The sequence below is a fragment of the Vitis riparia genome, chromosome 1, assembly GCF_004353265.1.
Source record: "Vitis riparia cultivar Riparia Gloire de Montpellier isolate 1030 chromosome 1, EGFV_Vit.rip_1.0, whole genome shotgun sequence".
In the NCBI taxonomy this organism is placed as follows: domain Eukaryota; kingdom Viridiplantae; phylum Streptophyta; class Magnoliopsida; order Vitales; family Vitaceae; genus Vitis; species Vitis riparia.
Window position 1 is genome coordinate 6795178 of NC_048431.1, and position 21430 is coordinate 6816607.

The 21430-nt window shown below is 36.8% G+C and overlaps 1 protein-coding gene across 1 annotated transcript; it reads right to left on the reverse strand.

Annotated features, from left to right (window-relative positions):
* Positions 1-1135: 1135 nt before the first annotated feature.
* Positions 1136-20788, reverse strand: LOC117917820 (T-complex protein 1 subunit epsilon). The gene is made up of 9 exons (XM_034834240.1): positions 20526-20788; positions 18715-19033; positions 16840-17188; positions 16356-16488; positions 16197-16249; positions 3611-3713; positions 1948-2114; positions 1758-1871; positions 1136-1631 (listed from the first exon to the last, which is right to left on the reverse strand). Exons 1-9 carry the CDS (start codon positions 20722-20724, stop codon positions 1461-1463), a joined length of 1608 nt encoding a protein of 535 aa, XP_034690131.1. The 5' UTR covers positions 20725-20788; the 3' UTR covers positions 1136-1460.
* Positions 20789-21430: the final 642 nt, after the last annotated feature.

Sequence of the window (21430 nt, forward strand, 5' to 3'; positions counted from 1 at the left end):
AAAAAATCTTCTGCCTGCACTTAAACGGTTGTCCAGTAATGGAGTAGGCTACACCACCGACTCGCATTCCACATATCCAAATTGGAGACAAAGGAAGATTACAAAGTTTGTGGTTCCGAGCGTGATGCCCCTAAAGGGTCTACTTAGCAGACAGATAAGAACCTTCTTTAAGCTGGCCTGCACTTGGGTTCAGTGCTACTGAAAAATGCTAAGCCCCACTCTTTTCTCCAAATACAAAGATTGCAATCTGAAATGCTATTAGAATGACTGTATTGTTAATGGACATAAAGGGTCATCTTAACCGGTAAATTGCACAATCCTCTCTATGGGGGGGAAGAGGATTTGCTAGTGGCCTAAACTACCAATCCTCCTCTAGTCTAGTCCAGTACGATCAACCAGTTAGACTCTTTATAATTTTAGGGAGCAATACAAAACCAACTGTCAGCGAGCGTATAACTGTGACAACTAGTGCATGATTAACCTGACATAAATGGGTCATCAGCTCCTCTAAAAAGGTTCCTTCCTCATCCCCCATTTAGCAGGTTATGTAGCTCTATTCACACTTAACAGGTACATTGTACTGTCCCCTCCAGTTGAGGGGAAAGGCTTCACTAGCAGCCTATATCAATCATGCAGATTAATGACCAATGTTTGGGTCCACTAGAACCAAAATGGCTTGCGGTCTAGGATGTGAGTGTGCAAATCAAACCCAAGGAAGAATACAAAGTTTTATGTGGTTAGGACGGTGTACCGGGCATCTTGTAGCTTCCTATATGGGGCCATTGGACTCTCTTAACATGAAGTTCTTCAAACTGTGGGGATAAGGCCTTTCTAATAACCAATTACATCAACCCTATAATCTTTGAACTAGTCCTTGTACCTCCAGTCATGTGGGCTCCATCAGTATCCTTATAGGCATGTGACCTTCAGACATATCTAATTCGCATGCATGGTTGTATATGAGAGCAAGAAAGAGGACAGCTAACCAACTCCGGTCATCTACTACAAACCAAATTTGGGTTATTACTAGAGGACATGTGGATGCAGCTAGAACAAACTTAAACATAAGAACCTATAAAATATAAATAATAAATAAACAAAATTAACTCAATCCACAAGCAGCTAGGAAAGAAAATTTCCTGGCAAGAACATTTACTTTTACTCATGTATCTCATTTCCATGTGCACAAAGATAAAAAGAAGTGGTACTGTCCATCAAGCAATCCATAAATATTCAATAGGAACAACAAAATCAAGAATATATTAACCACAAAACAGGTCAGACTACAAAACCCAATGCAGCAGGTCCAAAATTTGTAAGCAACAAGTAACAACTTATCTGTCCAGTGAATATATGATCTCTTGAGTGATATGGAATGCCACCCAAGCCAACATGATACTGCAAGCACCAATATGGGTGAAGCAAATATTAGAAAGAAGTACAATCAAGTACCTGATATATCAGTATTCAGAGGGGCTGATGACATCATCGATCTTTAGAATCATCTTGACAACTTGTGTTGCTAGCAAGATCTGCTGCTGCTTCCCAATCAGAGTCTCAAAGACATTTTGCTCTCGCATGTCATTTGTGCCAACATCATTGCAGTCTATCCCACAATGGGGATTGTCCTCCTACACATTTTATGGTTTTGAGATTATACACACGAGGACGAGAGAGAGGAAGAGAGCGAGAGAGAGAGAGAGAGAGATTAAATCAGAAGCTCCAAGACAGAACAATGGCTACAATGTCCCATTTACCTTGATTTGCTGAGACTTCACTGCTGATAGTGTTTCAATGGGTTGGAGGCCACTATTCTCAGCAAGCGCCATGGGGATCGAATCCAAAGCATCTCCAAATGCTCTGATAGCATACTGTGAACCAAAGGTGAAAAAGGTGATGATTAAAACCGTTAACAAGGGATCAAAAGACAAGAATAAATCTCCATACCTGCTCAACTCCTGGATATCTATCAGCAGCTGCCTCTACAGCAATTGAGCAAGCAATCTCAGCAGAGCCACCACCATACACAATAGAATTGCTGCGAATGAGGTTTCTAGCCACACACAACGCATCATGGATGCTACGCTTTGTCTCCTCTATCATCATTTTGTTACCTAATGCACAGTAAAACACAAGAATGTATAAGATCATCTGAATGTCTGTCAAAATCATTCCTTCTCAACCCTTTATTTCCACCAACTTATCATATTCACTGTTTTCTTCACTTGTTTTCCTTTATATTTTTTGTTTTGGTATGTGAAAACAAGTTGAACGTGTATAATGGTACATGAAAGTAATGTGTACAAAACTTTAAGGGCCTGTTTGGCAATGTTTTCAGAAACAATTATCAATTAATTTTTAAGGACAAAGTTCTATTGGGGAAGCCAAATATGAAAAACAGTTTTCTCAACTTATTCTCCATGAAGGTATTATCCACTTATGTATAATACAAAAGTTCTTAAAGTGTTCTTCATATTTTCACTTGTTACTCGAAACACTATAAAAAAAACAACTAAAATACCTCAAATTTGTTCTAAAAAACAACCTATTTTTAGAACAAATTTTCAAAAAACTTTTTTTTTGTCAAAAGTATACATCAAACAAGTTTTCTAAGTTACAAAACTGATTTCAAGAACAATTTCCAAATAGGCACTCAACCTCTCCTCAGGATGAAAATAAATAAATAAATCAACCAGTCTTACCTTATAAGAGAATGGAATGCAATTTACAATGCTAACATCAAATTTTCCATGAAACAGCATTACAATCATCTCCTCTAATTTAATTAGTAGATCTCCTTCCAGCTGGGGATCACAATCCCATCCTTCTCTATTTTGATTAGTGGGTCTCTGCCAGTTGAGACGAAAGGGAGATGATCACCCTCCCTTCCTCCTCATCTCTTCACTTCAGTTTAGTTAGATGGTAGATTTACCAAATAAGTGGTGGAAAATAACATTTTGATAGGGACTAGGAAGGGGAAGGGGAAATAATCCTCAACTCCAATTTGGAGATGGTACAATGGTGGTTTTTGAAGCGGAAGTGCAAAAATCTAATTGTTGAGGGGTTTGCTTCTATGTCTGAGGCAGTGGTGGAATTGAAAATAAATTTGGTAACAATAGTTAATTTCAGTTAGAGAGGTTGTGGTTTTATGAATGTTAACATCTGTTCTTTAGTCATCACACAGTATGATATGAATATCTTGGCCTAACTTAATTCACAGTCTAATCAACAGCCATGTTCCTAAACACAACCATATTAGCACTGAGAGTTCCTCCCTCTTCCAGACATGGATAAAATCATCAACCCTAATCAAATTTGCATAGACAAGAATGAACCCAGAGCATGCCAAATGTGAATTATCAGTTTAACCGATTAATTGGACGTACCAGCCCAGAAAACTGGTTAGCATAAAGGATGATGGTGACTAACCTAATTCATCAGCGGTGAGCATTATATCTCAGTAATGACAAATAAACAAGAAAACAACACCAATTGAGGTATCACATACTAACTAGCTAAGAAGCGTTTCTGTGAAAGTGCATACAAACTCTATTCAAACAAAAACAAAATGGTCATTACAGGAAATAAGAAAAGGAAAAGGTAAACCTACCACCACGAATAAATATAGTTACAGCCCTTGAATTTGCACAGCGTTCAATATACAGCATTCGATCTTTAGTGGTACCAAATGATTTTTCACGAACCAAACCAGCCTAAATGAATAACATGAAATAATACATCAGTGTTTCTCATGATTAAATACACAATCTAAGAAAAGTAATTAACAAACAATATATGGAACACAGAATGCAAGTTATAGGTACTTAATAATCAACAAGCATTTACAAGAAGAGTTCTAGTTAAGAATGATATTTTCTGTGTCATTCTAAATAGGGATAGAACAAGACGTCGATATCCCCTGCATTCCCCTGCATGTTCTAAATAAGGATAGGATAAAATGCCAATAACGCAACATCAAATGTCACAGATAATCATATTTTAAGAGCATGATATAAGAAATTGGTTGAGGTACATAACATAAACAGCACAGGAGGTCACTGCATATATCACTAAATGTGATGGGCAGGAACCTGGACAATAGGGGCCTAAGGGCTAAGGGGTCTTTATAAGAGCATGAACAACCTTATCCTTTAAGCCTCAGCATCACAAGGTGATCATAACTCATATTCTAAAATCTGTGGATGCCAACAGATATGGGTTGTATTTTCTAACAAACATATGAGGTCATCATGGGAAATATCCAACGGCTAGGTAAAAGAACCATAAGAAACGACCGTCAATATTTAGAGTAAAATGTAATGGCCTTATTTAATGAGCATCAAAGCATAATAATCACATAACAGAAAAAGGCTTTACAGTGGACAGCAAAAAAATCATGATAGGCACATTCTCCCAAACTTTCTTCTCACAAATCAGGTTGGAGATGTGCAGATATGAATACCATGCCAACAGGTGTCCAAAACAGAAATAATTAATGTGGAGAACACATGACATCTCATATCTTGTGATAAGATGGTTGAACAGGCTTGGAAATCCATCAACCCAAAATCGCTTTCCCACTAAAAGGTACACCTTAAGTCATCTTCAAACCATGACCAATGCTTGTGAATTTTTTACTTTTCTTCTTTTTCTAAAGGATTTCAAATAAATTAGTGAAAATGATCTGACATGCCAGACTAGCTCTTCACTTCTTTAAGAATGCCCCCTTGGCTTAAGATTCTGAAGGAGAGAGTGCATCTATTCTGTGCAGGAAAAGTATCTTCAGCAGTTACTAAACCTATTGATGATTGAACGGATAAAGAACATAAAAAAGATCCAAAACAAATACTAAACCTATTGATGATTGAACAGATAAAGAACATAAAAAAGATCCAAAATGGAACAAAAAACTTTGTCATCACTTCAATCTCTATAGCTGATTAAACAATTTTTTTTATAGGTACTGCTGATTAAACAATACATCATCAAGTCTTTCTTATTGCAACATTTTATAGGCATGTCTTTTCTCACTAAATTAATTCCATGGCTTCCCCCATTAAGTAACTTCAACATAAACAACATAACTCTTCAAACTAGGTTCAGCCATTGGTCTCAATTGGAAAATGTCTTAAATTCCAAATCGGTACATATTTCTTTTGGAAAAGAATATTATATAAATTATTTCCTATGTTGATATATCATTGTAACATTAAATTGTTTTACTTTATAAGAAAAGTTATTAAAAATATCTCTATAAATATTTTAGGCTATGAGAATAAAAAGTTATGAGATGAAGATGGGTTTGTGAAAACTATACATGGTAGATAAAGATGTTAGGAAGAATGGTAACACCCAGTGAAGCAAGAGCTCAGAATTCAGGGTGTAAATACAAGGAGTAAGGAAATATGAGATATTTCAACATATAATAATTGTATCTGATTTTCATCCTTTGTAATATTTTCTACAGCCACAACTTAGGTAGGTTAACCTGACCTAATTCGACATTTAAGTAGTCTTGGACAATCATTTTTTATACTTGTGTTAGGCTCGGGTGAAATTTGTTCAACTCAAACTCATTTTGGATTGAAGTGAAACCAAGATTCAAACAACCCGAACCTATCCTGAACCCAATTTAATATTTTTATAAATAAATGTATATTATTCTATATAATAATATTCATTTTCTTTTTAGATTTTTAAGGAAAACATATCAAACTATAATTATATCATATACTTTTTCCTTTTTTAAAAAAAAAAAGTCCATAAATTTTTTTACTTTTTTGTTATTACCTTGAAATTTTATCTCATTTACTATTTAAATTTTGGTCTAAATATAAAGAAACAAGTTTCAAAAAAATATTATGGATGTTATTTTGAATCATACAACTTGACCAACCTGAACTCATAAAAAATGAGGTCGGATTGAGTACCTTAGGTTGGAGATCAAGCTTAAGTTAACCATCAACCCAACCCAACCCACCCAAGTTCCAGCCATGATATTTTCTATGATAACAACAGAATGATTCACCCACATCCACATGCATGATTGGTCAAACCACATTAAAACCTTGTGTACCTTTATATGTAAATTGACTTTAATTTTATGTTCTTGCACTAACTCAATACATTAAACCTTTCACTAACACAACAAGTGATTTAAAGCTTTTTCCAACACAAGTGGTATAAGTGCTTTTACTGTACATTACTCATCATTACACTAAAAAACTTCTATTCGTGTCAAGTACCCTCTACAATATCGTCCTTAACAACTATGAAGGATATAGATCCTCATGAATACTTTTCTAATTCCATTATTTCATAGTTGAGCTCAAACATCTAAGCATCTTCTTTCAAGCATGTCCAATTTATGAAAATGCTTTTCCGCTGCCTACTATTCCATGTAATAAAGCATCCTAAACTTACAGCAACCTCATAAAAAAAATTTCTCATGATTCAATAGGAAACACCACTTACATAAAGATGCAAAACCATACAATTCTAATTCCACATGCATATAAATTCTACATAGTGCAACAAAAAAGATGAGAGAGAGTGAGCGAGAGCGAGGGCGATGAGGGAGAAAGTCAAGTGGAGAATCGGAGAAAACGGAAAGGGAGTAGCTTTGGGGTGGAGTCGAAGGTGATAGAAATCGAAGTTGAGGAGAGAAAAGGTAAACCCCAAGTTATCATCGTGGAAAGCAAGAGAGGGGTTTCATCATGGGTCTGACTAGAGCCGGCGAGTGTAGGGCTTTTTCTGGAGGGTCTGAACCAGTGCATCAAGGACGGGAAAGAAGGAAAATGGGAAATGGAATGGAAGGAAAAGGGGAGAAGTTACTCCCTGGTGCGAGACGCCAATAGTGCGGGATGCTTTCTCCGGTTAGGGGTTGTCGACCTGGAGAAGAAGAGATACAGCATATGCATCCCGAAAGGCAGAGGGGAAAGGGGGGGATGGATCTTGATGGCGGAGATGTTACAAAAGCTTGGTGTAAATTTCGGCAGAAAGGAAAACAAACAGAAAGAGAAGGCCACGGGAAGGTCGTATGCAGAAATGGCGAAGAGGCCGAGGAGCAGGGACAATAAAACAGTCAAAGTGGAGGTAAAAAGGGAGGAAATAAGCAAAAATTTGAGCAAATTGGAACATTGTCTGGTCGGAAGCTGGAACCCTAGTTCAGCAAGAGGAGAGGACTTGGAGAGATTGGGGTGGTTAATGGCAAGTTCTTAGGGGTTGAAAGGAAAGCTAGGGTCGGCAAGGTTGGAAAAGGGAAGGGTTCTTTTGGAGTTTGAATTTGTGGAAGAAGCTAGACGTGTTCTAACCTCTAGGAAAAGATCGGTGGGAGGGCTTCAAGTGGGCTTGGAGCGCTGGAGTCCAAGGACTGGGTGTTTGGAAGAAGGTGAAACAAGAAATGAAGCCTGGGTAAAGATTCTAGGACTCCCAATTTCATTGTGGGTCTCGTCCATTTTGAGAAGAGTGGGGAAAGTGTGTGGTGGTTTCATAGCCATTGACCCACAGACGGAGAGAATGGAAGAACTTCAGTGGGCTCGGATATTAGTTAAAACGAACGGTGAAGACTTGCTGAGCACGTTGGAGATCGGGGTTGAGGAGACGGTTTATTCCCTCTCCCTTTGGTGGGAGATCAGGCCGTCACCAAGGAAGGCATCGGTGGACAATCAAGACTCGAATGGTCGACCAAGTGGAGAGGTTAGGGGCGACGATGCTGCATGCGCTGGCCCGCGAGTGGAAGAGCTGGCAATCGCGAGGCTCAAGGCCTCCGCTCCAGTCAACAGATGGGACCGGTGGGCAGGCGAGCGGGGCGGGTAGTGAAGTGATTGAAAATCGGGCTCATGTTGGGTCGGAGACCCGCCTTTTTATTGACCCATCGGAGGCTGGGCCTGCCTTGTCAGGCCTTACCATGGATTTTTTGGGTTCAAAGAGGGCTGGTGGGCCTTCTTCGCAAGGCCCATCAGTGGGAGAAAATTTAAAGGGGGTTGCGGCTGTTGGCGTTGGGCCAGTGGTTGGGTTGTTGCTTTCTAAGGATAAGGGGTGGGCTGCCATTGAGGTGAATTCTTCGCCTATTGGGCCATCTATCTTGATAGGGGACAGTCTTGGCCCATCCCAAACCCTGCTTCTTGACAGTGGGCTCTCGGTGAAGGTTTGTTCCTCAGTTCGCCCTGGTACCTGCAACGGGTGTAACTTGGAGATTGAGTTTCTTAAGTTCCGGGATAAGAAAACAGCAATTGGAAACCCAACAATCAACGATAGACCGTGTGCTAGTGGAAGAAGCTTCGAGGTATGGGACTGTTTTAAATTTGTGGGGCTTAAGGGTCTCGGGGTCTTTTCCTTCTAATTCTTTTTCTCTTGGTCGAACTCCGAAGGGGGAGTATTACGACCATTCTAGGGTGCTAAGGGAGGATATCCAAGAGGGAAATACGTTGAGAATGTTAGATGCAGACGGGTCCGCTGAGAATGGCAATGGATGTTGGGACTTGGTTGAGGTTAATTGTGTCGATAACAAGGCAAGGAATTCGGAGTGGGGTTCAGCTCAGTCTGTGCCCCAAGAAGTCAAGGGCGAGAAAGAGATCAGATGGGAGGAAAGTAGTCTAGCCAATTTCACTCATTTTTTTGGATTCTCGACAGAAGGCTTGGAAAAGGCCTGAGTTTCTTGGTCAAAATCTGAAAAAGGCGGGAGATGATACATAGCAAAGGTCTATTGGAGAAATCAAAGTTCGAGAGGGAGCTAAAGAGGCTTGAGTGTTCAATTAACTATGAAGGGGAAAAAAAAAAGAAATGTCCTCTTCAGGGCAGAGGGTGCCAGCTAGCGGAAGTCCAATGAATCTCAAATTATTGAGTTGGAATGTGAGGGGAGCGAATGACAGCTCTAAAAGGAAAATAAACAAGTCTTTCGTAAGAAGTCAGAAGGTGGATTTGTTGTGTATCGAGGAGACAAAAATCCAATCAATGACTAGAGGGGTGGTGAGAAGTTTAGGTTCAGGGAGATTCTTAGACTGAAGGGCTTTGGATGCTACTAGATCGGCATGAGGTATTTTGATTTGCTGGGACAAAAGGTCTCTAGAAATTTTGGATTGGGAGAAGGGCCAATTCTCAATTTCCTATAGATTCAAGAATGTGGAAGATGGTGTGGTCTGGGTGTTTACGGGAGTCTATGGTTCTTTTTCCAAAGAAGAAAGGGAGTGTTTGTGGGAAGAAATTGGGGCGATTAGAGGAATTTGGGAAGAACCCTGGTTGTTTAGGGGGTGACTTTAATATTATTCTCTCCCAAAGGGAAAGGAGTAGACAAGGCAACAATGAGGAGATTTGCTCAGATTATTGATGACTTCGGGGTTGTTGATCTTCCGCTACAAAGGGGATTATTTACTGGAGTGGGGGTCTGAATAATCAGTCCTGGGCTAGACTGGACAGATTTCTTGCGACTCCCAATTGGCTTGATCAGTTCAGTAATGTTCTTCAGAGAAGGTTGCCTCAACCTACCTCGGATCATTTCCTCGTCTTACTAGAGGGTGGTGGCCTAAGAAGAGGACCCTCTCCTTTCAGGTTCAAAAATATGTGGCTTAAAGTTGAGGGGTTTAACGATCTTATTCATAGTTGGTGGCAGGGGATAGTGGTCAGAGGCAGTGCTAGCTATAGATTGGCTGTAAAGATGAAGGAGCTTAAACAAAATTTAAAAGTTTGGAATAGGGATGTGTTTGGGAGACTGGAGTGCAATAAAGCTTTAGCTCTCCAACAAGTGGAATACTGGAATCTGGTGGAAAGTGAGAGAAGTTTGACAAAGGAAATAGTTTTTAAAAAGAAAGCCAAGGAGTGATACGCTAAGTGGGTGTCCTTGGAAGAAATCCATTGGAGACAGTTATCAAGGGAGTTATGGTTAAGGGAAGGGGATAGAAATACGAGCTACTTCCATCGTATGGCAACTACCCATCGAAGAAATAATTCCCTATACAGAATAAAGATAAATGGGGTGTGGTTGTCAGAGTAGCAAGAAGTGAGGAAAAGGGTAGCGAATGCCTTTCAACAATTGCTCTCAGAAAATTCGGAGTGAAAGGCGGATATAGGGAGACTGCAGTTAAAGGAGATCAGTCAGCAAGAAGCGGAGTTTCTGGAGCTCCCTTTTTCTGAGGTTGAGGTCCATTTTGCTTTGATGGATATGAATGGAGACAAAGCCTCAGGACCGGATGGTTTCACTGTGGCTTTTTAGTAAAACTGCTAGGATTTTGTAAAAGAAGAGATATTGGAAATGTTTAAGGAGTTCCATGAGCAAAATTCTTTCCTCAAGAGCCTTAACAACACGTTTCTGGTCTTGTTACCTAAGAGAGGGGGGGCTAAGGACCTTAGGGATTTTAGACCTATTAGTCTTTTGGGGGGGCTGTATAAATTGTTGGCTAAGGTGCTAGCTAATAGACTCAAGAAAGTGATAGGAAAAGTGGTCTCCCCTTATCAGAATGCTTTTGTCATGGGTAGGTAGATTCTAGATGCCTCTTTAATTGTAAATGAGGTGATTGATTCATGGCAAAAAAAGGGGAGAGAAAGGCCTACCATGCAAATTGGATATCGAGAAGGCATATGACAGCATTAACTAGCAGTTTTTACTGAAGGTTTTGCAAAAAATGGGGTTTGGGCCAAAGTGGTTGGGTTAGATGTGGAGTTGTATTTCTACAGACAAGTTTTCAGTTTTGGTGAATGGAGTGTCAGACGGTTTCTTCCCAAGTTCTAAGGGGTTGTGCCAAGGAGACCCTTTTTCCCCCTACTTCTTTGTCATGGGAATGGAAGTGCTGAGTGTTCTAATTAGGAGGGCTGTTGAAGAGGGTTTTCTTTCTGGGTGTAGCATCCGGGGTGGTAGAAGACGACTGTCAACATATCACACTTACTCTTTGCTGATGATACAATCGTTTTTTGTGAGGCAAAGAAGGAGCACTTAACGCATTTGAGCTGGATTCTTTTTTGGTTTGAAGCCGCATCAGGGTTAAGGATTAACTTGGCCAAAAGTGAAATTATCCTAGTTGGTGAGGTGGAAGAGGTTGACGAGATGGCAGTGGAGCTAGGATGCAGGGTGGGGCTTTTGCCTTCAATCTATTTGGGGTTGCCCTTGGGGGCGCCTAATAAGGCTTCCTTCGTGTGGGATGGGGTGGAAAAGAGAGTAAGGAGGAGACTTGCGCTTTGAAAACGTCAGTATATTTCCAAAGGTGGGAGAATCACTCTTATAAAGAGCACGATAGCTAGTATGCCCTTGTATCAAATGTCCCTTTTCCGTATGCCCAAGACAGTGGCAAGGAGGTTAGAAAAATTGCAAAGAGATTTTCCGTGGGGAAGGAGAAATCTGGAAAGGAAAGCCCACTTAGTTAACTGGGAGGTGGTTTGTGCGGATAAGGAAAAGGAGGGGCTTGGCTTAAGGAAGCTAGCCCTTTTGAACAAAGCCTTGCTTGTCAAATGGATATGGAGATTTGCTTGTGTTAAGGATGATCTTTGGAAGCAGGCTTGTGGCGAAGTATGGGCAAGAGGATTTTGGTTGGAGGACAAAGAAGGCAAATGGGGCGTTTGGAGTAGGGGTTTGGAAGGAGATCTTGAAGGAATCGGTTTGGTGCTGGGAAAATATGGCGTTTAATGTGGAAAAAGGCACCAAAATCAGATTTTGGACTGATCTTTGGTGCGGGTGTACAGTGTTGTCCCAAAGATTCCCTCATCTTTATGTCATGGTTGTTCATAGGAATGCCACAGTGGAAGAGATGTGGGACCAGAATTTCGGTCAAGGAGGCTGGAATTTAAGGTTTCTTAGGGACTTTAATGATTGGGAATTGGATATGGTAAGTAATTTGCTTCATGTTATGAGGGGTCACAAGATTACTTTGGAGGAAGACTCGGTTTGTTGGAAGGGAGGAAGAAACGGGCAGTTCATAGTCAAGAAAGCGTACAGCTTGTCGGTCAGCCCCATTGTCTTCGTTTTCCCGAAAAATTGCATTTGGGTGGATCGAGTTCCAACCAAAATTGCGTTCTTTGCGTGGGAGGCCACTTAGGATAAGGTGCTTACCCTAGATAGGCTCCAGAAAAGAGGGTGGCAGCTCCCTAATTGTTGTTTCTTGTGTGGTTATGAAGAAGAAACTGTAAATCATATTCTCATACACTGTATAGTGGTCAGAGTACTGTGGGATATTGTTTTTGGTTTGTTTGGTGTTCAATGGGTATTTCTAAAAACTGTAAAGGAGGTCTTATTTAGCTGGAGGGGTCATTTTGTGAAACAAAAAAAAAAGAAAAAGATTTGGAAATCCATTCTGCTGTACATTTTTTGGACGGTTTGGAATGAGAGAATAAACTAGCCTTTAGGGGGGGGGGGGTGTTAGCAATTCAGAAGCTTAAAAATTCTTTTGTTTATAATTTATGGGATTGGGCTAAATTGTATATTGGAGAGGAGTCGCTCTCTCTTATACGCTTCTTGGAGTGGTTAGCCTCCAGTTAAGGGTTGGTGAATTTTTTTGCTTTTCTTTTTTAGTTGTGAGGTCTTAGCTGCCTAGTATATCCCCTGTATGCTTTGTGGCTTTTTTGCCTTTTGTTATACAATCCGTGCTTATTTATCAAAAAAAAAAAAAAAATCTATACAATAATTTAAGGCCGGCATGCATTCATCATTTAAACAACACCAAATAACCTTGCAATGCTACTTCCACCAAGTGCATCTTCCCAAATTTCCCCCATCCTTATGGAGGCATGGAACAAGATAACTTAAATGGTTAGAAGAAGCTTCTGGACTGAGAGTTGGTTTTATTGAGTTTTTCAAAGGCTTTTCTTTTTCTTTTTTTCCCCCCTTTTTTGGCAATATTACAAGTCCTTGATGGGAAGTACAACTACTACTTTCCCAGCAAAAGAGATTTGGGCATCAAAGGTACCTCCTCAGGCGGTCTTTTCACTTGAGAAGCAATTTAAAGGATAATTCTAAAGATTAATTGGATGACAAGTAGAGAATTGAGTATGGATAATTGATGTAGCCTTGGCAAGCAAAATGAGATGGCAAGCAAAATGAGAAGTCAGCAGAGCTCATTTTATTCATTGCAACTAGGTGTGGGGCTTGTAGCATTTTGTTTTCTCCTCATTCAGGGTTTCGTAGGTCCTTGTTCGGTCAGCTAAAGAGAATATTTTCAAAACTGAATCAGTCATTAAACCAAAACAGTTATTGGGCCACAATTTATTGGTCGAACCATGATGTTAGCATGACTTGATAAATATATAATTTGTATTTCATTAAAATTAAAAATAATTATAAAATTTTAATAAATAATTAAAAACATTAACAATATTTATTTTATATATTAATATTATCAAATTAAATCATGATAAGAATAAATATATTACTATTTTAAATTTTATTAAATAAATTATGTATAATATTTAAATGTAAATATATATAAAAAATGGAAGAAAAATTTATTATTTAATTTTATCTACATGTCAAAGTTGTATATCTTATTATTTTATAATTTTAAAATTATAACAATATTTTACTTATACTCTTTTTATACATAACATTATAAAATATTTTTTTTTTAAATCACACTATTGTATATGATTTTTTCGATCAATTTTTAACAACAAACATAAGTAGCCCAATGGTTACCTCTCCACTTGTTCACCTTGAAGACCAATATTTGAACCCTATGGCCACAATTTTTTTTAGACATTTCCCTAAAGAATGCATCCCCCATCAGAAGCAAACAGGAGTAAAGAGGCGTTTAAATTACACATGCAATGATGTGCAACTGTAACACATAATAACCCATGAAGTCACCCAGGAAGTGAGCCACTGAAATGGGCCCAATGTTTTGCAGGGAAAAAAAGGGTAGAGAACCGGACTGTAGGTTCACCAATTTAGCAATCCAACAACCGACCAATCTGATTCAATGCATGTTGAATCTCTTCTCTGGCTAAAAAGGCTAACTGAACCGTACAAGGGTCTATGTTGATGGTCAAATTGGAAAGTCTGATCCAATTTTTAAATCATTGGTTAAAGATATGTTAAGCAGTTGTCATGGCAGTTCAAAATGTATTCAAACTAAAGAATATCACAAATATATTATTTTGAATATATTCATTTATTTTAGTTTGAAAAAAAGTATTTTTTTATTTTAAATATTTTTTTCAAATCCATCATATGATTGTGGAATATCACAAATTTCTGTATATTATTATGAAATATCATAAATTTTATCATAAATATCAATTTCATTAATCAAATAACTTTAATACATGTATTATTACTTGTTTTATCATTTTTAGAATTGTTTTCAATATTTTTATGACTTTTTATTAATTTTCATTTCATTGATACTTTTGTCCAAATTTCCATCTAAGATTTTCGTAAAATTCAATCATCAGTATTTTCATAATTTTTTATATTTTAATCCTTGGTTAAGAGTGTGTGGCTTCTTTTTATTCTTTTCCTTTTCCTTTTCAACTTTGCACATTTTAATGAAATTCCTATTTGCCTATCAAAAAAATAAAGTGCCAAGCTCATAAATAGCGAGTTCTTAGTTCTAATTCCTAGTAGATGCACACAAATGGGACACTTCAATAAGTCTATTGGAATTGGTGTTATGTCAATGGAATCTCATGATCCATACATAACAATTGGTGTGGTATATGTATATTATAACTTATGAACGGTAAGAAATAGCAATCTTATCGAAATTAGAACTCATAGGGAAGAACATAGATTTAAGGTTGGAATCAAAAGTATTCAATCATTGGAAAAAAAATTAATATAATTTCATTGTTGAATCTAGATCAACTAGGACAAAAATTAAAGCATTGGGCCAAACTCTTCTTTAGTGTCATGGTAATAGCTATAAATAGTCAATTGACTCCTAGGAAGGAATAGAAGAATATGACCTATTCTGGAACAACCAATGTGTTATAGAAGCACGATCATTATATGTCAACTGAGTTATTATTTTATTCAGGCTCTTAGAAGGAAAAGAGCTTAAATTAAAATACTTAATAGCATGGTAATATATTTATACAAAACTCCTATGCCAAGCACACATAATAGAGCCAAAGACGGTTAAGTGAAATTCAATCCACAAATTAATTTGATCTATGGATAGCACCATTTTGGTAAAGGTCATAATGCCAAAGGAATCATTACCAAAAGGAATAGAGGAGAGTTCATAAATGTCTATTCCATAAAATCAATTTTCAATGAAATAAAAAAGACATGGTATAATTGAAACCATAGGACACCATCCTCATCAAAAATGCATATATTTGTCTCGTACACAATGAGAAGTGATATATTTACATCTAGATGGGCTATAATAGTGGATACCATTGTTTCTAGTACTAAACTTGAGTGTGGATTAAACTATTGATTTACGTAATTGGAAGTAACTAATTAGATTTATGACAAAACTTACAAATCAATTACTGATGTAATTTAAGTACCTTTATAGAATAGACCCCAATAGGATAGACCTCAATAGAAAATTGAAGAGTAATGATAGCAAGTGATTAAGTTCAATAGTTTCTCATATAAAATTCTTTTCTTTAAAGATATAGCAATATGGAGAAGAAAAGTTTGTTTTAAGAACTGATATAACCAAAAGCACGCTTGTCTCAATAGGAGGAGGTTGGGCTAACATTTCATATGATGATTAGAGGTCAATTAAAAGTTAAGCAATGGTAATTCTCAAGATTCTCATAGGAAAATAGATATCTCTGCTATAAAACTCACAATATGTGGAAATATGGATGTAATCTCATAGAGATATTCAATGTGAATGCTCCATGAAGAACATAGGCCAGATGATGGAACAGGACGGCCTAGCATGTAGAAGATCATAACATGAGTTATTAGCAAATTTGAAGACTATATCCACTCATGTGGTATTTTATAGTAGAATATATAATAGATTCGTCTCTACAGATACCTCTAGTCATCAGTCTTCACTCTTTCGCCCTTTCCACCACAGTTACACTAAAATTCCATCTCAATCCTAGTTATACTAAACCTTCCAATTTTGAATCATCTCACCAAAGTTCTAAATTTTCAACCTTTATCTAGTGTATGAACTAAAACTGCTTTGCAAGCAACTTCACTAGAAACATGCAATGTTCATGTTCAGTAACTAGGGAAACAAAAGCAGGTTAAGAAAAAGCAAACCTTAATTTATATATCTTGGAAAGAAAAAGAAGCAAAATACCTTCCCCAGCTTTTCTTTTGTCAATTCTTGGAACCTTGGCACAATTCTTCCACCTATGAAGACACCAAAAACAACACCATACAAGTAAATACACAGGTTAGAATCATATTGACTGCTTTGAATAATGTATCAGAACTATAAATCTTAATAGATGCAAACCTGTTGCTATAGCTATCAACTCTAACTCTACACCACCGACCCATCGGACAGCAGGCAAGTTCCTGTGCAACAACAAATGGTTTGCTTCATCATCAAACCCCCATTGACAGATAACCAAGGTAGCACCAACATCCTGCAACTCAAAATACAAGTACAAATTGCAAAGAGATCAATATTCTGGTTAAAAAAGGAAAGAAACAAATATTTGGAGAATTAATCTTCTGATGCATCCACGTGGTATCATAACAGGGGAAGAAAAAAAAAGGCCCTAAATAAAGCATTATAGTTCAACATTAATGAAACCCAGTAAATTAGCTAATACTTTAGCTTAATGACAATGGGAGGTTAATTCAAGATTCAGAAGGAAAAAGAAAAGCCAAACTGAATGACAATAATATATATATATATGTGTGTGTGTGTGTGTGCACGCACGCAATTAGAAAGGAAGATGAATGAATCTGTAAAACTTTTACTGCAATCACACCTTGCATTTTTGAACCATGTCATCAAAGTACTTCTGCTCTTGTTGACGTAAAGTCTGGAATTTTTCAACAGTATCAATGTCAACCTTATGCTTAGTTTTTGGCTTAGGTGGCTCAAAGGGACAAGTTAATATAGCTATCTTTGCATCTTCAATTTGCTTTGGCATTTGTGGATGGCTCATATCCTTGTCTACAAGGATTCCATAGATTAGCTCTGTATCTTCCAACTTTCCCCCCACTTTTCCCTCTACTTTAATTAAATCTAAGTTAACATCCTTTCTCTCTAAATCAGCAACTGACATCACAGCCTTGACAGCAATCTCAGCCAAACTGCGCTTGCATCGATTCACACTGCAACATAAAGAAGAAAGCTGTTACACTCGCATTATACAAATATACAAAAGATACAGTTGTCCGGGAAGTTTCACTAATATCATTGTTCGATAGATGTGTTTGAGCGGAGAACATTTTTAACAAATAAATTGAAGAGTTCAATACTTGTTACTCATTCTGCTCCCATAAGCCAAATTTTACACTTCACTTTCTGACCATTAAACATACATCTTCCCACAAATGAAAAAGAAAAGTGCTACCTTTTCAGGGATCAAATATCTAAAAACCCAAAAGAAATGGACTATCTACAGAGCTCTTTTGGATGCTTCAGCCATATTTAATACAGCTGATTCAAGGTTTTGAATTCAGAACATCCTCAGCACAGCCAAAATATCTTTGGAGAGAGTGTTTCCCTATACAGTAGCATTACATCAATATAAAAATGCAAAAGCAATTCTCTTTCCATGTCACATGGCCATCACCACAATACAATCACTTTTTTAATCTTGAACTCTCAAATCATCCATTAGGCTTTAGTAAATTTAAAAAAGAATAAAAATAAGGAGAAAAAAACACTCTATTTTAGAAAATATGGTTACCATGATGCCCAACTAGAGCTAAGAATTCTCTAAAACTCCTAAGCATCTCTAACAAACCTCAGCCACTAGTTTCATGATAGAAGTCATAATGTCTTTGATAATCAAGAGCTTTAGCAGCAATGTGACATGAACATGAATATATGGTGAACACTAACAAATTAACAACGCATATGTTAATTTTTATTTTGCTTTTACCCTAAACCAATGTGTTATCAACTAAACCACCATTAGCTAAAAAGAGAAACATAAGACAGCTAGTGGAAATAGTACTTCTGCTCATGTTATGCAGCCTAGACTCAACCAGAATCCATAGACACTGGGCCATAAGAATATTTAAAATATTAACTAATCGATTATTTTATCTTTAGTCTAATTTTCAACAGTGACAACAAGAACCACCATAAAGTAAAGATGAAATAAAGGCATAATTATAACCAGATTAATGTTTAGAGTCACAGATGATTGAGACATAGAAAACAAGTAAGCCACCATCCTAGGAAAGTTTTTGTCTACCAATGTTGGTGACTCAAAACTACTGATCTGATTCTAGTGCCTATTCCAATCATGGTACTACGAGCGTTAAGGGGGAACCTCATTATAGAAAAAGATAAAAGAAGAATTTCAGATTGATATTCTAAAGAGCTCTAGTCCTGTAAACTATAGGACATAGCAGAAATAATTGGATTAAAATTGAAATAATTCTATCCTTTAATTCTTCATGAATTAAACCAATCCACTACAAGTCTGCTCAAGCTTGAAGGGGTTGAACCCATCCCATCATCACTCTTTGGAAAGTTACAATGTTGAGTTTCCAGATTGTAAATAAAATAAATGAAAGCATGAAAGTTTTCCAATTTTACAAAATATTATAATGTCAATAGCCATTGCAGATGAGAATGATGATGGACCAGATAGATTGGGAATGGGGTAGAGTGGTGAACTTACATCTTTGATGATAGAGTAGTCATGCAGGTTTGAACCAAAGGTTCCATATTTGTTATGCCAAAATCAAACTTTTGAGCAATATGCTCCAAATGTTCAACAGCAATCCTAGAAGCCATTTCATAGCCCTCTGCAATCCGAATAGGATGAATACCTCGTTCAAGTAGCCGTTCAGCCTGCTCTAGAAGTGCACCAGCCATAACAACAACTCCAGTTGTACCATCACCAATTTCATAATCCTGGCTCCGAGATAACTCAACCACCAGTTTTGCAATTTGATTGTCAACATCCATCTGCTCCAATATTGTCGCACCATCATTGGCTGACACCACAAAAATAAAATATGAACAAAACTCATAGCTTGAGGATCAAACACAGGCAGTCCATGGAAAAATTGTATTAGATAATCTGAGCAGGCGTGCGCAAGAGCAGAACAATTATGCACAAGAATGAAAAATCGGTTCAGCAGCATGTGATGACTAATGACAAGGAAAAACACAAAAGGGTAGGAGTGATAGTCGCAATGAACCAAACTAGAAGTACAAGTCAAAATCTGAGACATGTTTGGAATATGGCATTTGATGGGAAAGAAACAATGCCATAGGAATTGGAGGAAAGGAATGAACTTTGAATTTTGAATTTGATGGGAAATGAATTACCTAAAAAATTTAAAATCCAGTGTTTAAAACCAACAGAAAGGAAATGGGAAGGCATTTGAGAAATTCATTTTGGTTATATTTGGTTCCCGGAAAATACTAAGGAAAGAAAAAAAATGCAAAGGAAAATGATTTTTTTATGTTTGGTTGTCCTATGAAAAATATCAAAGAAAATCAAATATAATTAAAACTAATTAAAAACTTATGTATTTTTAAATTATTTAATCTTTATATTGATGAGGTAAAATAAATAAAATGAGTTTGAAGTAACAAAAAAAATAATTTATCAACTTTTAATCTATTTTTTTATTTTCCTTCACTTTTTCTTTCCCTCTACTTTTCCTTTGTATTTTCTTTTCCTTGCATTTTCCTTCAAATTTTATGGGAACCAAACATAGCCTTCAAGCACCATAAAAAAATAAATAAATAAATAAATAAAAGGAAATATATTTCCAATGTTACTCTCGTTTTTTTATAACATTGTGATTACAAAATGTCATACCTACTTCCTAATGCCAAACACAAGGAAGAATTAGTCCAAGACTTGAAATTCTCATCTCCACGCTTTTTAGAATAAGTTTTGAAGTGGAAAGCGGAAAAAGGTTTGGAGGGCAGCTCCTTTGTGCCTCTTTTGGACTATTTAGAAAGAGAGAAATAGAAGATCTCTTGAGAATGTGGAACTCTCAATCCAAAGGCTGAAATACTTGTTTTTGTGTAACTTGTTAACTTGGACCAAACTGCTTATAGGTGAAAGATTGATGTCCTATTAGATTTCATTGATGGGTTGGGTCGGTTTGAGGGAGGGAGTATCTTTTTATCTTCTCCTCCTTTTTTTTGGCGCTTTTTGGCCGGCGCTGTGTACATTGTACTTTGGTTTGCCTTTTTGGCGTTTTTAATACAAATCTCATTTACTGATCAAAGAAAATAATAATAATAATAATAATAAGTTTTCAGGTAGAAATAGAAACAAGTAAGGAATTGATCAGGCTTCATGGTGCTCGAATCTCTCAGAACACTTGAAAACAACTGGGAAAACGGAAATGTGTATAACAACAGCAGTACTCCAATCTCATGTGCAAGTAGTATTAACTACAGATCCAGAAGTAAGTGAGAAAAAGAAAAGAAAACGAAAAAGAGAGAAACGTAGGGAAAACATACTGATGGTGACATCGCCGTCAGGACTCTGAAGCATCTTGTCCATGCCCTTGGGGCCAAGAGAGGTGCGGAGGATGCGAGCCACCGCTTTTCCAGCGGAAATGTTAGCTTTCTGCGCATCCAAACCTCTCAATCTGCTCTTCTGTTCTTGCTCCTTTAGTATTATGAATGGTCTCCCGAACTCGTCGAACGCTAACGCCATTTTCCTCTTCCTCCTCCTTCCAGACTCAGAGTCGCCCTAAACCACCTCTCTCACTCCACTTTTATTTATAAAAGCTTTGGAGGGTTCCGGAATTTGGATTGGGCTGGCTGGGTTGGCTGTTCAGGTCGCTTCTTATTGGGCTTCACATAATTCATCTTTTTAAAAATATATATATTTTTAAAAAAATAGATTGATTTTTAGAATAATTAAATTTTGAGATATTTTTATTATTTTTTATGTAGAATTTTTTAAACAATAATTAAAAAGGTTGAGAATCCTTTGAAGGCTTTTACATTACATATGAACCCAAAGAAAAAAAATTAATTACTATTAAATAATAAGATTATGTTTAATTCTCGGAAGCTATTATAAAAATAAAAATAAAACACTAAAAAAATTATTTTTTTCATATTTAATTGTTGTATGAAAAATATTAAAATTAATTAAAATTTTATACATTTTTAAATTATTTAATCTTGGTAACAAAAAACTAAATTAAATAAAATAAATTTTAAGTCATATATAAAAATAATTTATTAATTTTAAATATATTTTTTTATTTTCCTGTCACTTTCTATTTTTCTCTTCCTCATGTTTTCCTCAAATTTTCTCCATCCAAACACAACCTAAAAGAGAATATTGTTTTAAATATAAAAAGCAAACTTTTAAATTATATTTGGTTCCGTTTAAAAAAATGTGAAAAATA